Source organism: Budorcas taxicolor, chromosome 5 (genome assembly GCF_023091745.1).
Source record: "Budorcas taxicolor isolate Tak-1 chromosome 5, Takin1.1, whole genome shotgun sequence".
In the NCBI taxonomy this organism is placed as follows: Eukaryota; Metazoa; Chordata; class Mammalia; order Artiodactyla; family Bovidae; genus Budorcas; species Budorcas taxicolor.
The window spans coordinates 10,023,313-10,042,838 of record NC_068914.1 but is presented as its reverse complement, the minus strand read 5'-3'; the positions used below and the strand labels follow the sequence as shown (position 1 = coordinate 10,042,838).

Below are 19,526 nucleotides of genomic sequence, written 5' to 3'. Positions count from 1 at the left end.
GCACTGACTGCAAACACTCTTAGCCCGAAAGTGGCACAAGTTACTTCCCCTGACGTTTCATAGACTACAGCCATGTGGCCCCATGGAATTGAAGGGGACCTGAGAAAAGTGGTCACCTGCTGGGCTCAGGGAGAGGCGGTGGCGTGCTGGACACAGTGTGGTCACTGTCCCAAACTGTCATTCTAGTCATCCCTGCATTTGTTTTTCTCTGCATAGATACACTCACTGCCTCCGTAATGGGGGCGCCTGCAAGTCTCACCTGGTCACTGTATCAGCCCAACGTCCACAGTCTGCATGTGTACGGCATTAGGCTCTCTAAGGTCCTGATGTGGCTCAAAAGACATGTCATCCTCACACCCTCGAGACACGATACACAGTGTGGGGAGCAGGGTCAGAATGTCCACTATGGAAAAGGCGGGAGTATGAACCCCAGTTAGTCACTAGCCTATAGCATCGTGAGGTCCTCCAGGTCAGATTCTGTGAGGACCCCCTGCCCTGGCAGTGAAGGGATGATCTTGAATGGACACTGAATGTACTCTGGAGGCTCCTCCTTGTTCATTATTCCCCTTGGCTGCATCCGAAGTGAGTATAGAGGATCTCATCCTCCTTGGACCATATAGATGGTCCTTTGAAACCTGCCTCCTGGTCATCGAGGTTGGGTGCCCAAGGGTTGTTTAAGTCATTAAGTCCAGACTCAGAGACTTAGTAGGCTTCTGATCTCTTTGCCTCCATGTGTCAGGAGCAACAGCTAAGATTCTTCTCTGGACAAATTTCAAAAATTGCCTGTTTTCCTTTGCCTTTTTACCCTATGCCTCTACTTTTCAACTGAAGGTCATCTCCATTTAGGCTCTTTGAAAAATAAGTGTGAAAGACTGCACGCTTCGTGTCTTGTTTTAGCCTGGTTCCTCTCAGGAGCAGAGACAAGGGTGGGAGACAGTCACACAAGAGTTTATTCAGGAAACGCCTGTGAGGGAAAAAGGGCCGGGAGCTGGAGGAAGCTGGGAGAGCCATGGCGCTGTAGTCAGCGCAGGCATGACCTTGAGTGAAGGAGAGGGGAGGGAAGGGTGGGTGGAGGTGTTCCAGGCTGTCCAGGGAAGGTTTGTTACGGCCTCTGAGGAGTTACCCTTCATAGGAGTCTCATGTCTCCCAGGAACCAGCCTGCCATGCTCAGCTGAAGGCTGGGAGCATGACCTTGGGCTCAATTCTTTCTGTGTTTTAAACACTTAAATAAAAAAAATAATTAAAAAAAAATTTTGGCTGCACCACCCAGCAGGTGGGATCTTAGTTCCCCGACCAGGGACTGAACCCACGCCCCCTACAGTGGAGTCCCAACCACTGGATTGCCAGGGAAGTCTCCTCAATTCTTTCTTGAACTCATTTCTTTCCCTTAACATCTGGCCAAACACAGCACCTAGCAACTAACGCATACTCCCAGTGCTGTGTTTTCCAAACTCCCTTCTTAGAGGGACAAGTTCAGAAGGCATGAGGGTCTTCCTTTTAAGTTATAGTGTCTGACAGCTTTACCAGTTGCTTTGTTCCTGCATCACATGAATCTTCAGCCAACCACCCTGCTAAACACCACTACTAAAGCACTGATAGTCAGTTGATATTCCTGTTGCAGCCAGTACCCAACTTAGGGGTAGATCTCCATTTTAGTCACGGTTACCAATGGAATCTATTAGAACTGGCAGACTGAAAAATCTCAGTGACTTAATCCAACACAAATTTATTTCTTGCTCAGGTTATGGGCTGATGTAGGTCAGGGAGACTCAGGGGCCAGCTGCTTCCTTTTGCAACACCACCGTCTCCAATTCTTTGCTTCCAGTCAACAGACAGGGAAGATGACAGATAGAGATGAGAAATGAGAGAGAGAGAGAAGACTCAGAAGATGCTTGGCTCTGAAGTGCCTTGGCTTGTATGAAAGTGTTAGTTGCTCAGTATTTTCCAACTCTTTGCAACTCCATGAACTGTAGCCCACCAGGCTCCTTTGTCCATGGAATTCTCCAGGCAAGAATACTGGAGTGGGTAGCCATTCCCTTCTCCAGAGGGTCTTTCCCACCCAGGGATCAAATTCAGGTCTCCTGCATTGCAAGCAGCTTCTTTACCATCTGAGTCACCAGGGAAGCCTTGGCTTGGAAGTGTCACAAGTCTTCCTTCAGTGAGTCACCTGATGTCCGCTCTGCTGAAGATCTCAGGGTCTCTGGGCTTTGGACACCAGTTCCAGCCCTGAACACCTGCACCAGCAGGCTGACCTGGCTGCCATATTGCTCCCTAGAGGGAATGGGAGGGGGAGATGGCTGTGGAACTGCACTCAGGTCAATCTCTGTCTGGCATCCTCTTTGCAGATGACAAGGTTTTGTAGGGTGATGTGATGGTTGGGTACCCCTGGTCAGCCCAGGTCATTCCTCACTCATTACAACTCTGATCTTTTTTTCTTTTTTTTCCCCCTTCCCTCTCCTTCTTCCTCTTGTTGTGAGGCAGCAAGTGACAAGCACATCCAGTGGCTGCTGGGTGCAGATGGTGAGGTCTGGGTCTGGATCATGGGAGAAGGTCCCGGCGACAAGCCCTATGAAGAGATCTCTGAGGAGCTGATTGCAGAGAGAGCGCGGCTGCAGGCACAGCAGGAAGCCGAGGAACTCTGGTGAGAGGTGCCAGCGGGTGTTGAGGCCGGTGTGGGGGTGGGGGGGATGGTGCTGGTGCCTGAACACGGAGGCTTGGGGTGGGCTCAAATGAAGGATAATAGATTATGGGTGGGAAGGAGAAGGCAGTGCCAGGCAGCTGGCAGGCTGTTTGCAGCTGTGCTAAGATTAGGTGGTCGAAGAACCAGTCTTACATCAGGTCGATGTTGTGATTCAAGGAGGTGATTTGAGGCCTCAGTTTTCTACATCTATGGTTTGGGGACCACAACACCTTTTTTATGTAGTTGGATTTATTGAGATAATACATTTGATATTCTTTCGCCTCTTCCCTCGCTGAGTTGTCCCTAGGACAGAAAGGCAATTTGAATATCACTCTTAAAGTCTGTTTGGTCCTCTTTGTGTTACCTCTGTTTTTCACACAAGATGGACACTGAAGCCTCTACTGATACTGGGAGGGTCAGACTTCTTTCATAAACAACCAAAGACGTAATTTTTGCTGAACTTGGACATTTGTATGAGCTCGGTGCCAACATTTTTCCCACAAGTTTTAATCACGGTGTGTTTGTTGTTGGTTTCGACTGCACTGGGTCTTCCATCTTGTATGCAAGCTTTCTCTACTTGCGGCGAGAGGACTTCTCATTGCAGTGGCTTCTTTCATTGCAGAATGCAGGCTCCAGAGCCCAGGCTCCGCAGAAGGCAAGGGTCTATGGGGTCGCACAGAGTCGGACACGACTGAAGCGACTTAGCAGCAGCAGCAGCAGCAGAGCCCAGGCTCAGTGTTTGTGGCGCATGGGCTTAGTTGCCCCTCTTATGTGGGATCTGTCTGGACCAGGGATTGAACCTGGTACCCTGCATTGACAGGCAGATTCCCAACCACTGAACCACCAGGGAACTCCAATGACAATGTTCTAATAATAAAATTGTGATGTATATTCATGTTGAGGTTTGACAGAAAACAGCAAAATTCTGTAAAGCAATTATCCTTCAATAAAAATAAATTAAAAAATTGTGACATATGACCAATATTGAAAACTATAAAGAATTAATTAAAGAACAACTCAATACCCATCACCTAAGATAAGCATGATGCGTATTAGGGCAATACCTGCTCTGTAAAGTGCTTTATTCACACCTTGATAAATTGGTCACTGCAGGTCCACAGCATTATTCAAGTAACTGTGTAGTATCCCATTACATGAGGAACCCAACTTATTGGTCCTGTTGAGGGACATTTGTGCTGTTTGCCATTTTTTTTTATGTTATAAAAATCCTCTGATATGCATCTCCTTACACCTTTGTAAACTCAAGCAAGAAATGGGATTCCTAAGATTTTTTTTTTCCTGCCTCCCAGAGCAGTTCTGCTGATTTACACTCCTGTACAGGAGAGGAACTGTTTTTTTCCCACCTTTGCCAGCATTTGTGAACCTCAGCTACTTGCCATTCTGATAGACCAAGAATGACTGGGTGTGGTTTTTGTTTGAAATGCTGTTGGCATGTGGTCCCTTCTTTTCCCACGCCTCCTGATATCTGCTGGTGTTCTCTTGAAAGGAGACAGAAGGAGGCGGAGATCACCAAAAAGTTCCGGGATGCTCTGGCCAATGAGAAAGCCCGGATCCTGGCAGAGAAGTGGAAGGTGGAGATGGAGGACCGCAAGGCTGCCAAAGTCCTGGAGGAGCGCATCCATGAGGAATTCAAGGTGGGCCAGTGCCTGGGTGTCAGTGTGAGGCCACCTGTTGCAACCCCCAGGCTGATCTCTGGTTGGACCAGTCCTTGGCCAATGCGTGCTTTATGAGAATAGAAATCAGACATGTCTGAGTAGGAAGGAACTTGACATACAATCTTGGCTAATTCACTTCTCCTTGTACAGATGAGGAAATTGAGGGTCAGATAGGGAAGAGATTGTGTGTAGTGGTGATTGGTTTGGGGACAGAGCCAGAATCAGAACTCAGCCCTCTGCATCCCAAACCAAGAGTCCTGAAATGGGGCCTGAAGAGAGCTGAATCTGTGGTCAGACCAGCCTGGGGTCCAGTTCCAACTCTATTGCTCACTGCTGTGTGACCTTGGGAAGCTTGCTGAACTTCTCTGAGCTTCTTGTTTGTAATATTCGTAATAACAACACTCTCCTTGAGATTTTTGGAGGATTCAAGGAGATGAAAAATGTAAATTTTTCTGCCCAGGATAGGACATTGTTTGTAAGTTTGCAAATCTGCTCATTCTGAGACTCAGAGTTTGGAGCTGGTAAAGGAGCTTTACAGTCCTGTAGCAAGAAGCTTAAGTTTCCTAAAAAAAAAGCTTAAGTTAATATTTTTTCTTCAGGTTTCTATTTTGAGATTTTTTTTTTTTGGCTATGTAGGAATAATATAGTTTTGAGGGGGTAGAAAACTCAGAAAATACTGTAAACAAAAAGGAAAAAAAACAAGAATCATGCTGAATCTCAGCAGTTGTATATTTTTGTGAATTGTATATTAATGGCATTTGCCCATTTTTGAATTTTTAAAAACGTTCCCTCTATAATGGTTAGATAAAGGGGACATTGGCCTTTTAATATCATTTCTGTTGTAAATATTTTTTCTCAGTGTTGTTGCAGTTTTCTTAATTTTGGTTATAGTGGTTCATGATGTACAGAAGGTTAAAATTTTTATTAGCCAACTATATGAATCTTGTTCTCTATTAGTTGTTTTATGCATACAAAGGCCATCACAAGCTTATAAAAATACTAATCTACATTGCTTTATATGTCTTTCCAGAACTCATTTCTTTGAACTCAATTTTCCTTCACTTTACTGTGTGGTATGATATATGGCTCTCACTTTATTTTATTCCAAATGGCTAGCCCATTATGCTAGCATCATTTACTATGTAAATCATCCTCTCTCCTCTCATTGGATTTCCTGCCTTGATTCTTACTTCTTACTTACTTTTGGATCCTTTTGTGGATTTTTCTTCTTTGACTGATTATTCCTGAGCCAGATGTAATTGTTTAATTATATGTAACTTTAACATAGATTTTACCATCTATTAAAGTTAGAGTGTATCATTATTCTTCATTTCTAAAATGTCCTTGGCTAATCTCATCCATTTTTTTCCCCATTAGAGCTACTTTTGAATTGTTTTCCCAGTATCCTCTTCTCCCCTAATATCCAAAAAATCCATGTGGTGGTTTTCGCTGAATTGCATCAGTACTATTGCTGTATTGGTGGAAGATGAACATTTTTTATAATATTGAATCACTAAATCTTACTCAGGAATGTGGTAAGTTCTTCCTATTATCCAAAGTTTCTTTTTTTGTCTTTGATATAGTCTTTTTTTTTTTAATACCTGTAAATGCACCGCCACCCAATCCTAAACATTCTCAGTGACATATGTTCTTGTGGGCTTCTATTTTTTGGACTTGGATAAAATTTATTCTTTTCTTTAGGTGCTCTATGTTTCTTTTCTTTTAAATTTTATGCTTAATATTTTTATTGCTGTTGTGATTGTACTCATCACTTTTAAACCTACTGCAACTGCTACCTGTATATTTACATTGTTATTGGTCTCCTTATTTAACTTTCCCACGAGTTGCCCTTTTTTTCCTAGGAGAATCTTTTGCATTTTTAAGTGAAGGAATATTTACTCTCAAGACACTTCATTTAAAAAAAATTCAAACTTGGAGAAAAGTGGAGAGTAAATGACATGAGTACTCATATATTAATATTATCCACCTACCTTTACCAATTATTAATATTTTGCCTCGATTTCATGCTCTTTGCTTCTCTCTTTCTCCATCCATACTTGCATACCCACAGGTGCACACACAGTCACATATACGTACTTGCGCTTTTTTGTTGCTGTCAAACAGTTTGAGAGAAAATTGCAAACATAGTGCTTTCTAACCCCGGAGCCGGCAAACTATTTTCTGTAGAGGAGCAGATAGTCAATATTTTAGACTCTGTGGGTCATGCTGTCTCTGTCACAACTACTCAACTAGGACACCATGGCACAAAAGCAGCCACCGACAACACGTAAACACAAGCAGGAGACTGTGGTCCAACAAGGTTTTCAAATAATGCCTGTCATTGGCCTGCGAGCTTCCTGATCAAACCTTAATCCTTAATCTCCCTGATCAAACCTTAATCCTTCAGTGTGCATGTCCCACAAAGAAGGACATTTCCTGTCATAGCGTCAGTAATCATTGTCACATTGATTGAAATTAATGATGTAATTCCGTAGTAGTGACTCAAATCCCATCCACACCGGAGAGATACTTAGTTTGTATTGCTGGATTTTGCATAGGAGCCTGGTGGGCCATGGTCCATAGGGTCGCAAAAGAGTCCAATGTGACTTAGCAGCTAAACAATAACAATTTAAGTCTGCTGGGGAAGAAAACCAGTACTTTTCACATGTCTCCAGCTGTGAGCATCACCTGTTCCCATCCCTAGCCTCCCTCCTCCCCAGAGGCGGGCTGAGTCCCAGATGCTGAGAGGGTAGCTTGGCGGAGCTGGAGTCTTGGGGCTCGGTTCTCAGCAGAGATTCTCTGATGTTCTCCTTGAGGACCTCAGTGATTGAGGGGTAGAAATTGTATGCTGGCTCTGTATTGGGGTTTATGGAGGAATCAGTAAAGCCATGTGGCCAGGCACCGTGTTCACTGAGGAACCCAAATGCAGGCTTTTGTGTTATTTCCAAAGGTTATCGTTAGTGTGTGTGTGTGTGTGTGTGTGTGTGTGTTTTGTATGTGTTTTTTCTGTGTGAACACATATAAATGTGTTATATGTGTTTAATATACCTAGTAAGTATGTCTGCTTTGAGGAGCCTCAGCAGTGCAAGTAGCATCTTTGAGGCCTTGGAAGGCTCATTAAAGGACATCAGAGCACACATTGGGGCTGGACGGTCCTTGATAATGAGCTGAGATATTTTCCGTCAGTGCGTCCATGCTTAGTTGCTAAATCATATCCGACTCTTTGCTACACGCCTGTAGCCTGCCAGCCTCCTCTGTCCATGGGATTCTCCAGGCAAGAATACTGGAGTGGGTTGCCATTTCCTTCTCCAGGGAATCTTCCCCACCCAGGGATAGAACCCGTGTCTCCTGCATCTCCTGCCTTGGCAGGCAGATTCGTCACCACTGAGCCACCTGGGAGGCCCCATTTTCTGGCAGAGCTGTCTGTAAATGAACTACCCTTGTATTGTGACAGGCTCTCCATGACAGGAAGTGGTTACGTGTAGGCTGAAACAGTATCTGAGAAGGTTTCAGAGGTGGATAAAATATGCCTGGCAGCAAATTCTTGGTCTCTCCTCCCTTTGAGAGGAGGGGTCTGGTTCTGTACCCCTGAGCCTCTGTGACCTTGTGGCTAGCCTTGGTCTGTAGGGTCCAGGAGAAATGACTGTGTGTAAATTCCGAGGATGGATAAGAGCAGATTGCGCTCTCTGGCCAGGCTCACTTTTGGAAGCTGCCTCACAAGAAGCCTTCCTGCCCTAGGCTCCCAGGCTATCTGCAAGGACACCCAGGCTAGCTGAAGAGATGCTATGTGAAGGAGCACCTAGGCACCTCACACGTGAGTGAGGCCTTTGTGGTTCTTCCAGTCAGTGACCTCAGCCAAGTAATCGACCATGACTGACATAATGTGGAGCTGAAAGGCCACCCAGCCAGACCCGGCCCGAACTAGTATCTACAGAATCTCAAGCACATAAAACGTTTGTGTTTTAAGCCACTAAATTTTGCGGATAGCTTGTTGTTATAATACTTAGCAATAGATAACTGCAATAGCTTTGCCAAAGGGATTTACACAACGGGTTAGAGATTGGTTTAGATAATTTTTATTGTGTCTTCCTACATCAAGATGCTAACATAATACGAGTCTTGCATGCAGCGAGGCACCGATAACATTCGTCTAATTTAATACTCTTTCCCCCTGAGACCAGAAGTGGAGGTTGTTTGGAGGAGGGTAGTGGTGGTAGTAATAAACTCCCTGTTCTCAAAAAGCTTACAAGGTGCCAGGGAAGAGATAATTCTGAGCAGCCACTCAGCCCCAACTGTGACCAGAGGCACCTTAGAGAGCAGAGGTCCTTCCAGGAACCCTGCACAAACAAAGACAGAAAATGGAAAGGAGATAAATGGGGTGAGAAATGATCTGCTGGGGGAGAGAAAAAAAGGACATGATGGGTGGAGACAGACAAAAACCTGGAAAGACTGGCTGTGAGGCCCTTGAATGCTATGCTAAGGAGGTGGGCTATTTTCTGTGGGCAAAGCAGACTCGCGCGTATTCAGAGGGCCACGTTTGATCATGTTTTACAAGGAAACTTGGTGGTGTGATTCAAGTGATGAACATTTAGGGTGAGGGGGAGCCAATTAGGAGATCTTTGCAATGGTCAAAATAGGAAGTGAGGAGGGTCTGGACAGAGTCTGGGACTATGAAGAGAAAGGGGATGGACAAAGAAACGCTGGTGGTGAAATCAACCATCAGTTAGATGTTGGTAGGTGGCGCTAGTGGTAAAGAGCCCACCTGCCAATGCAGGAGACCTAAGAGGCATTACTGACTCAATGGATGTGTGTTTGAGTAGACACCCAGAGTAGGTGACGGACAGGGAGGCCTGACGTGCTGCAGTCCATGGGGTTGCAGAGTCAGACACGACTGAGGTTTGATCCCGGGGTCAGGAAGATGCCCTGGAGGAGGGCATGGCAACTCACTCCAGTTTTCTTGCCTGGGAAATCCCGTGGACAGAGGAGCCTGGCGGGAGGACAGAGGAGCCTATTGTCCGTGGAATCGCGAAGAGTTGGGCATCACTGAAGTGCCTTAGCACACAAAGGAAAGCAGAGAGCAAGGCGTCTGAGCCCCAGGTGGAGGGATGGCTAGATGGCACCAGCCTCTCACGTGGGGAGCTGGGAAGGAGGCTCATGCTTGGAGGAGAGAGAATGTGCTTGAGATGGTCGTGCTGAGGTTGGTGTTACAAAAAGGACTATGCCTTCCAGAAAAAGCACATGTCTTCGTGACATTTTCCGTTGGGGTGAGACAGACTGGGCATCTGTGGATTCCTGCGGTGTGCTGTTACTGATGTGTTATCAGGAGAAGGAGGACTGAATCAGCTGGACAGCTCAGAGGGCTTTGGGCTTGCCAGAAAAAGGCAATCGACTCCTAAGGTGGAAGGCGAGTGTTTGCCTATCTGCCTTTTGGCTGTATTGGCCTTTTACTGCTAACCCAAAGAAAGATGGCCTTTTCTTCAGTGATCACAGATGGGCCAAAGGATTCTGAAAGTAGCAACAGAGAGAGTTTTCAGGCAATTTCAGCTGTAAAGGTTGAGCATTTTTGCAAAACCAGGGTGAGGATGATGCCATACTCTTCTATTTGTGGTGGAAAATGTCTTCTTTTATCAGTTCATTTGTGTGAAGAGCTTACCTTTGCCACAGTAAGTGACCGGTCATGTTCCTTTGGAGGTTGATGCAGGTTCTGGCTCTCTTTTAAAAGTATTTCTTTGTTTCTTTCTTTACTTATTTGATCTTTAGTTATGGCATGGGAACTGTGAGTTGTGGCACATGAGATCTAATTCTCTGACCAAGGACGGACCCCAGTCTCCCTGCTTGGGAGCAGAGAGTCTTAGCCGCTGGACCACGAGGGAAGTCTGAGGTTTCTGGTGTTCTCCCATTCTCAGGAGAAAAGAATTGAGTGAACTGTGGAACTGCCATCCATCCATCTATCTGTCTCTTTATTTATTTATTGGTAGTAAATCTTCCTCCATCTTTATTGAGGTGTGATTGACAAATCAAAATTGTATGAGTTTAAGGCGTACAATGTGACATTTTGATATACATATACATTACGAAAAAATGATGACGCAATCAAGCTGACTAACATATCCATCCCCTCACCAGCTCTTTTTGTGTGATGAGAGCGCTAGTTTGCTGAAACCCACGTCCATTAAGTACAGTGGTCATTTATAGTCCCCCTGCTGTGCATTAGATCTCCAGAACTTTCTCACTCTGTATAACCGAAGCTTTGTGCCTTTTCGCCGCACAGCTAAAGTTTCTATAGATATATTTTTAAAAGTAGGTGGCGCATATATGTGTGTATGCAGCGAAATATTATGCAGTCTCAGAAGGAAATCCTGACATTTGTGACAACACAGATGAGCTTGGAGAACATTATGCTGAGTGAAATAAGCTAGCACAGAAGGCCACATGCTGCATGATCTTACTTAAATGTGGAGTCTAACAAAGTTGAACTTGTAGAAGCAGGGAGTAGAATGGAAGTCGTGGAGTTGGGGTAGGAGTGGGTGGGGAGGGAAGTGGGCACTGCCATTTACCATGCTGCTTCCTGTTGCCACAGCTGGTTGGAGTAGGAACACTGTATTTAATTTGAGGTGGTTGGTCAAATGCCATTTATCTATGGTATGGGTCAAATGATACGCCAGTCATAACCCTTTTCTAGGGGTACTAAGCCTCCTTGTTATGGTAAATTGTGTCCAGTTAAAATACATATGTTGAACTCCCAACCCTAGGGTCTCAGGATGTAACTGTATTTGGACCTAAAGGTCTTTATAGAGGAAATTAAGTTAAAATGAGGTTTTTAGGGCAGGCCCTAAATCAGTGGCTTCCCAGGTGGCTCAGATGGTAAAGAATCTGCCTGCAGTGCAGGAGACCTGGGTTTGATCCCTGGGTTGGGAAGATCTGGAGAAGGGAATGGCAGCCCTCTCTAATATTCTTGCTTTGAGAATTCCATGGACCGAGGAGCCTGGCGGGCTACAGTCCAGGCTAAATCAATATGATTGTTACCCTTAAAAGAAGAGGAAATTTGGACAGAGACATGCATGAACACAGAGGAAAGACCATGTGCTGCTTACAAGCCAAGGAGAGAGGGCTCAGAAAGAAATCAACCCTGCTGACACTTTGACCTTGGACTTCTGGCCTCCAGAACTGCGAGACAATAAATGTCTGTTGTTTAAGCCTACCTGCCCCCGTCTATGGTGCTTTGTTATGGCAGCCAGGAAAACTAGTATCGTCACAAGGAAGTAAGACTGGGGGATTGCAAACCCTCTGGCTCTGACATGGCTCAACTGTCTGTGATTTCCCTGAGATCACTCCTGTTTGGAAGACTTATGTGGGTGGATGATAGATCTATAGACCCTGGTGAAAGCTCTCTTGGTTAGTGCGCTTTGTATTGAGCAATGTGGTGACCGCAATCCGATTAAGGATTCCTGGGGGAGGAATGGGAAACCCACTTTGTAAACTGTGAAGTGCCGTGCCAGTGTGACGCTTCATTTTTATGCTGCTGAGATGCTAGTGACTGATGAAAGTGAAATACAACTTTGGGGTAAAATTCGTTTTTTTCTGCTTTGGAGGCAGACAGACTTTGGTTCCAGTTTTGCATCCGTCATTAACTCTCTGCTCTAGTACTTCGCATCTTAAAAACAACCAACTCACCTTCCCTTTTCTAGCTTAACCCCACAGCCCCCTCTGGCTGCTGCTTCCTGTCTCTGCTCATTTTTAACAGGAAATGTCTTGAAAGGGGTTGTCTGTGGTCACTTCCTCTCTCTCCCCCATGCTGCCTGGATGGCTGTCCGTCCGCTCCACCAGGGCTGCTGTTGACAAGAGCTCACGTCGCGTGGTCCCAAGACCACGTTCTGCAGCCCCTCGGTGCTTCTCTGTCATCTCTCGTGGTGTCTCAGCAGCCTGCAGCTCGGCTCACCACCCCCTTTTCCTCTCAGCTTCTCCTACAGACATAGCCCCCTCTGGGTTTTTATCTTACCCCTTGGTCTGCCTTCTCAGTCTCACTTTCTGGCTCCAACTCTTTCTCTCAACTTATAAATGGCTCAGTGCGCCAAGGCATTCTGACTGTTTTCTCTGATCTCCTTTCTTTCTCTCACTGATAACATCAAGTCTGCGGCTGAGAAACATCACCCCCATGCAGAGGGCCTCTGACTCAACCTCTGCAGCCTGAGCTGAAGTTCCTGGGACCCTTACATCCCAGGTTTAGGCATCCCACTACCCACAGCAGGTGTCTTGGATGTCAGATGGCATCTCAGACGCATTAAAGATAGAATTTTGACTTGTTTTCCTTCCAGCTGTAGTGGATAATTCCCGACTCAAACATGCCAAACCCATTTCCAATGCTGGGGCCATTGTGCCTGTGGTTCCCTCTCTCTAGAAGTTTCTTCTCCCTGAGACTCACTCATCAGCCCTCTTATTATTTAGGTCGCAGAGCAGCCCGTTCTGAGACGATTCTGGTCACTCTGTCTAAAGTAGCTGCCTAGACTCTATCACTTACCCTGTTTTAATTCTCTGTATACTTTATTGTATAATATGGCATGTTGTATAGTATGTTATATAAATATTATATGTAATATGATATATTACATAGTATGATATATAGTACAATACTTCTGGTATTCTGATATATTTTTTATTTTACCGGATGAGTGTTTTTCTGTCGTTGGAAGGCAAGCTCTGAGAGAGTGGGGCTAAGTGCCTTTTTCACGGCTATGTCCCCAGTGCCTGGAGCAGGCAGGGTCTCCTAGGTGCTCAGTAAGGATTTGGTGAATGACTGGAGAAGCCACTTAACATCTTTATCCCTTAATTGCTAACTCCTACAGAGTGGGTCATTAGGAATTTGTCTTTTTTTAGAATTTAAAAACGTGATTGTTGAATTGGAGAAAAATTCTCAATCTGTGTCATTGCAGAAGCGACAAAATCCTTGTTTTTTTTTTATTTTTCTTTTTAGACGAGGGGCTCAAAACTCAGTTCCCATCTTCTTTGTTTTTTCTTCTTGATCCATTAAACTATCAGTGGACTGAAAAAATTATAAGCCGCAAAAACAGAAAATAAGAGGAGGGGAGAGCAGATGAAAATAATGCCCAAAGAAATTTGGTTTCTGGAAGACAGAGGGAGAGTGATGGGAGGTTAGCGGGGCTCCTGCAGGACGGGGCTGGTGGTCCTGAATCAGCTCAGCTGAGAGACCCCACAGGCTTGACACTTGGGGACAGCAGGTTCAGTGAAGGATGGCGCTGAGAATGAGGGACTGGTGGCACACTCCTGCGTGGAGCGGCTGGACCCTCAGTTCCCTGCTTTCACCTGTTTCTTCAGGCTGCTTCATCCCTCCCTCTGCCCAGGACCTGAAAGGACACCACTGGGGCTCAGCGTATCAGGACAAGTGGAGAGAACAGGTGGGGGCAGGTCGGAATCAGGGGCAACAAGCACAGGTTTGAACTCTGAACCGTGGAGCCTACTGTCAGGTTGCCTGTAGGGTGTACAGAACTGGTAACATTTTTTTTTTTTTGATGGTATTTTTGTCTATAGCAAGTTAACAATTTGAACTACATAAACTCAGCCTATTAACTCTATTCTGGTGGCCCAATCTCAGGTGATCCTATGATAAAAATATTCTGTTGACCAGGAACATTCACCTGCTTGCTGGGCTACCCTTCTGAAACCAGGGCTTGGCCACTGGACCTGCGAATGACTCCGTAGTTATGAATGCTGGAGCTCCATGGGGCACTTGGTTGACCCTTTGCATGGAGGAAAGGGTCAGAGAGTACTCTGAAGGGCTGAATGGAACCTGGTCTGGTTTGGGGCATCTTACCTGAAACTACTGCTGCCCCTGCCTGTCCTGGGGTACTATTTCTGGGAAACTTGCAGGGACAGTTTGCAAAAAGGTACCTCAAGGCATTGGTTTCTCATGAATCATGGGGCTCAGGTTAGGGGTCCTGCTTGCTTGAGTCTAAGGGCTGACCTACCTGTAGCCTGCCTCCTACGCAGGCTCCTGGGATGCTGGTGGTCAGGCACCACCCGGGTGGACGCAGAAGATGTCAAATAATTTCAGAGAAAGAACCTCCAGGTATTTCCACCTGAGGGCTCTCTGTGGCGTGCCTATCCCTCCCCCAGTCTTCCCAGAGTGAGACCCAAGGAAACCCCGACTATACCCTCTGAGTCTCTCGGGTCTTTAGTTGTGACGCGTGATGCTGTGCAGGCTCGGTAGTTGCGGTGTGTAGGCTTAGTTGCTGCAAGGCATGTGGGATCTTTGTTCCCCAACCAGGAATCAAACATGTGTCCCCTGGATTGCAAGGAGGATTCTTTTTATTTTTTTGATTTAAATGTATTTATTTTAATTGGAGGCTAATTACTTTACAATACTGTATTGGTTTTGCCATACATCAACATGAATCCGCCACGGGTGTACATGTGTTCCCCATCCTGAACCCCCCCTCCCACCTCCCTCCCCGTACCATCCCTCTGGGTCATCCCAGTGCACCAGCCCCAATCATCCAGTATCATGCATTGAACCTGGACTGGCGATTCGTTTCTTATATGATATGATACATGTTTCAATGCCATTCTTCCAAATCATCCCACCCTCTCCCTCTCCCACAGAGTCCAGAAGACTGTTCTATACATCTGTGTCTCTTTTGCTGTCTTGCATACAGGGGTATCGTTACCATCTTTCTAAATTCCATATATATGCATTGGTATCCTGTGTTGGTGTTTTTCTTTCTGGCTTACTTCACTCTGTATAATAGGCTCCAGTTTCATCCACCTCATTAGAACTGATTCAAAAGTACTCTTTTTAATGGCTGAGTGATACTCCATTGTGTATATGTACCACAGCTTTCGTATCCATTCATCTGCTGATGGACATCTAGGTTGCTTCCATGTCCTGGCTATTATAAATAGTACTGTGATGAACATTGGGGTACATGTGTCTCTTTCAATTCTGGTTTTGCAAGGAGGATTCTTAACCACTGGACCATCAGGGAAGTCCCTCAGAAACACACTTAATTTCCTCTTTGAATTGTGAGCAGTCAGGGAACATCAGACATCAGAAGATAACCTCTGACACAAATGATAGGTACCAAATACAACAAACGTTAAAGAAAAGAACAAAACAGAACAAAAACCAGAAGAAACAGACCTACATCAGAACACGAGTGAGAAAAATCTCTAGAATCCTCAGAGATGAGTGTTGGCATTTATGAAAGAAGTACAGAATGCCACAAAGCAAAAAGGAAGAAGCAAAGAATGAAAGAGGGCTTGGGAATTATAAATGTACAGCTGAAATAAAGAATTCAGTGGAAGGCTTGGGGGATAAAGTCGGTGAGATCAACCAGGAAGTAGAACAAAAAGGCAGGAGGCAGGAACTAAGAGAAAAAGGATAAGGCACTTAGAGTGTCAAATCAAGAAGTCCAGCAGTTGACACACAGGAGTTCTAAGAAGAAAAAAAGCAAAATCAGAGGAGAGAGATTATCAGAAAAATCCTAAGCAGAGAGGTAGTAGACTAGAAGGACCTGAAACTTCAACAATCAAAAGCACCCTGAGTGCCTAGTAATCAATGAAAGAAACTCCACACCAAGGCACATCTGTTAAAAAGTTTCAGAATTCACAGATAAAGAGGAAAATAGTGCCTTATGCAGAAAAATGAGAATCCGAGTGGCAGTACTGTATGCTGGAAGATAAGGAAGTGAAGTCCTCCAAGTTCGGCAGGAAAATGATTTTAATCAAATTCTATGCTTAGCTAGACTAGCAGTTACATGCGAAGGTAACATAGATATTTTCAGACATGACTGTATATGGATATATAAATAATATACATATGATACAAAATATGTATATAGATCTAGGTATATATATGTTGCTGTTGTTTAGTTGCTAAATTGTGTCTGACTCTTTGTGACCCTCTGGACTGTAGCCCACCTGGCTACTCTGTCCATAGGATTTTCCCAAGCAAGAATACTGGAGGGGGTTGCTGTTTCCTACTCCAGGGGATCTTCCCAACTCAGGGATCCAATGTGCATCTCCTGCATTGGCAGGCAGGTTCTTTACCACCAGGGGAGCCCCTGATGGCTTTACAGTGAACTATATTTATTTCAAAAAGTTTATTTATTTATGGTTGCACTGGGTCTTCATAGCTGTGCCTGGATTTTCTCTAGTTGTAGTGAGTAGGGGCTACTCTTTGTCCTGGTGTGCAGGCTTCTCATTGCGGTGGCTTCTCTTGTTGCAGAGCCCAGGCTTTAAAGCTTGGGCTCAGTAGCTGTGGCACGTGAGCACAGTTGTTCTGGGGCATGTGGGATCCTCCTGGGCCAGAGATCAAACCTGTGTCCCCTGTATTGGCAGGCAGATTTTTAACCCCTGGACCACCAGGGCAGTCCTGTGAACAATATTTAGTTATGTACCAATCTGTGATATAATTATGAATGGTGATGTAAATCTATTGTGAGGGTGATGAGAAGAAAAATATGGGTTTACACCAGTGTGGAAAATATAAGTGCTAAATATTCATATACCAAAAAGAAGAAGTAGTAGTTAATGTCTAGAATCCATAAATCAATAATTAGCAGCATTATTCAGACATGGATATAACCACATAAAGGAAAGCTAAAATAATTGAGAATGGTGACCTCTAGGCACTAGATGAGGGTGGGGTAGGTTGGGTAAAGTGGTTTAGAGACTTAATTATTTTTTTATAACAAGGCTTCTGGCATGATTGACATGTGTGTTCATGTTGCTTTGATTAAACAAAAGTAAAGGAAAATACAGCCTTTTTGGAGCTTGAAAGCAGGACAATATTTGGAGATTTGGGGCCCCCTAAACTGTTTTCTCTTTGAAATATCTTCTTTGGAAATAAGGTTAAGATATAATCACATCCTCCACTCTTCCCCAGTAGCATAGTGGACACCTTTAGACCTGAAGGACTCATCTATTGGTGTCATATCTTTTGGGCCTTTTATACAATTCATGAGGTCCTCACAGCAAGTATACTGGGCTGGTTTGCCGTTCCCTCTTCTAATGGATTAAGTTTTGTCAGAACTCTCTGCTATGACCTGTCCATCTTAGGTGGCCCTGCATGGCATGACTTCACTGAGTTATGCAAGCCCCTTTGCCATGACCAGGTGGTTGACATGAACAGACGACTCATTGGAAAAGTCCTTGATGCTGGGAGAGATTGAGGGCAGAAGGAGAAGAGGGTGTCAGAGGATGAGATGGCTGGCTGGCATGACTGATGCAATGAACATGAACTTGGGCAGACTCCGGGAGACGGTGAGGGACAGGGAGGCCAGGTGTGCTGCAGTCCATGGGTTTGCAAAGGATTAGACATGACTGGGTGACTGAACAGCAACAAGAATAATCATATCCTGCTTGACTTGCCTCCAAGAAGACCAGGTTCCCCTCCTCATACCCACATCCCTCTTCCCCCAGAATGAAGGTGTGACCAAGGGTGGCCCAGAGTTCTCTTATTATTGCAGAAAGCTTCACATATTTGGTTCACATATTTCAAGTCATTTGATCTTTACCATGGCCTGATTAGATATAACTGTTACCACTTCATGTGTGTAGAGACAGAGTCTGGAGTGGCCTCCTCTGGCCACCTTTCCACGTGACAGCTCAGCCCTGCCCTGCCTGTTACCTGTTACTATCACCTAATGTCATTCTGTCTCCATGACGTGTTTTAGAGGAAAGAGGAAGAGGAGAGGAAGCGAGGAGAAGAGCAGATTCGCCTCCAGGAAGAGCAGAGGGCGAAGGAGCTCTACTGGACCCTGAAGCAGGCCCAGCTGCAAAGCCACCCCAGCGAGAAGGAGGAACGTGAGTGGGAAGAGCAGTGTGAGTAGCGCTTGAGTTTTTAAAAAAATTAGTTCAGTTCAGTCCAGTTCAGTCGCTCAGTCAGGTCCGACTCTGCGACCCCATGGACTGCAGCACGCCTGGCCTCCCTGTCCATCACCAACTCCCGGAGTTCACCCAAACGCATGTCCATTGAGTCGGTGATGCCATCCAACCATCTCATCCTCTGTCGTCCCCTTCTCCTCCTGCCCTCAATCTTTCCCAGCATCAGGGTCTTTTTAAATGAGTCAGCTCTTCACATCAGGTGGCCAAAGTATTGGAGTTTCAGCTTCAGCATCAGTCCTTGCAGTGAACACTCAGGACTGATCTCCTTTAGGATGGACTGGTTGGATCTCCTTGCAGTCCAAGGGACTCTCAAGAGTCGAGTCTTCTCCAACACCACAGTTCAAAAGCATCAATTCTTTGGTGCTCAGCTTTCTTTATAGTCTAACTGTCACATCCATACATGACCACTGGAAAAACCATAGACTTGACTTTTTGTTGGCAAAGTAACGTCTCTGCTTTTGAATATGCTATCTAGGTTGGTCATAACTTCCCTTCCAAGGAGTAAGCGTCTTTTAATTTCATGGCTGCAGTCACCATCTGCAGTGATTAATTAGGTCGCTGGATCTCCCTTTCAGCATGCAGACTCTTAGTTGAGGCATATGGGATCTAGTTCCCTAACTCAGGCCTCCTGCATTGCGAGCTCACAGTCTTAGCCCCTGGAACACCAGGAAGGTCCTAAGCTCTCTTATTGGGGACTGGGAGGCTGGCCTGCTTTCTCAGCCACTTTCCTCCCACCTGTCTACTTGCTCAGTCATCATTCCAGTTCATCTGCTTAGCCCAGAAGCCTTTAACCTGTGTCAACCATGTATGTGGTCCTGCTAAGGACCCAGAGGGTAAGAGCTCCATCCTCAAGGAACTTACTTGCCTGTTGGGGAGATTTCTTATACTAAAGAGTAAAACCCCACATTTACTGAGTTACCAATAATTTTCTGGCTGTGTGCTAAGCCCTGGAGATCCAGAGATGAGGGATCGTGGTCTGTATCTTGGGGGAACTCGCCGGCCAGGCAGGAGCTAGGCACACAGGCTAAGGGCTTTGAGGGAAAAGGTACACGTTCTGTTGGAGCACATGGTGGCTATTCTGGTGGCATTCCAAATGAGAAGGTATAAAGTGAGGCTGCTGGGAGCATGGGGATATCAAACGAAGAGGCTGGAGAAGGTGGTCAGGATGGAGGGCCCAGAATATGATAAAGGGATGTGGTGTACTTAGGAAGTTAAAGATGTATGTGAAAAAGTGAAAATCACCTGGTCATATCTGACTCTTTGTGACC

At 45.4% G+C, this 19,526-nt stretch overlaps 1 protein-coding gene across 1 annotated transcript in view; it reads left to right on the top strand.

Annotated features, from left to right (window-relative positions):
• The window catches only part of SH2D4B (SH2 domain containing 4B), a 75,790-nt gene that overhangs the window by 17,991 nt on the left and 38,273 nt on the right, over positions 1 to 19,526 (top strand). The window contains exons 2-4 of the mRNA XM_052641015.1: positions 2,482 to 2,641; positions 4,188 to 4,335; positions 18,048 to 18,195. Coding sequence (XP_052496975.1) covers positions 2,482 to 2,641; positions 4,188 to 4,335; positions 18,048 to 18,195 — 456 coding nt within the window. The remainder of the gene's footprint in view (positions 1 to 2,481; positions 2,642 to 4,187; positions 4,336 to 18,047; positions 18,196 to 19,526) is intronic.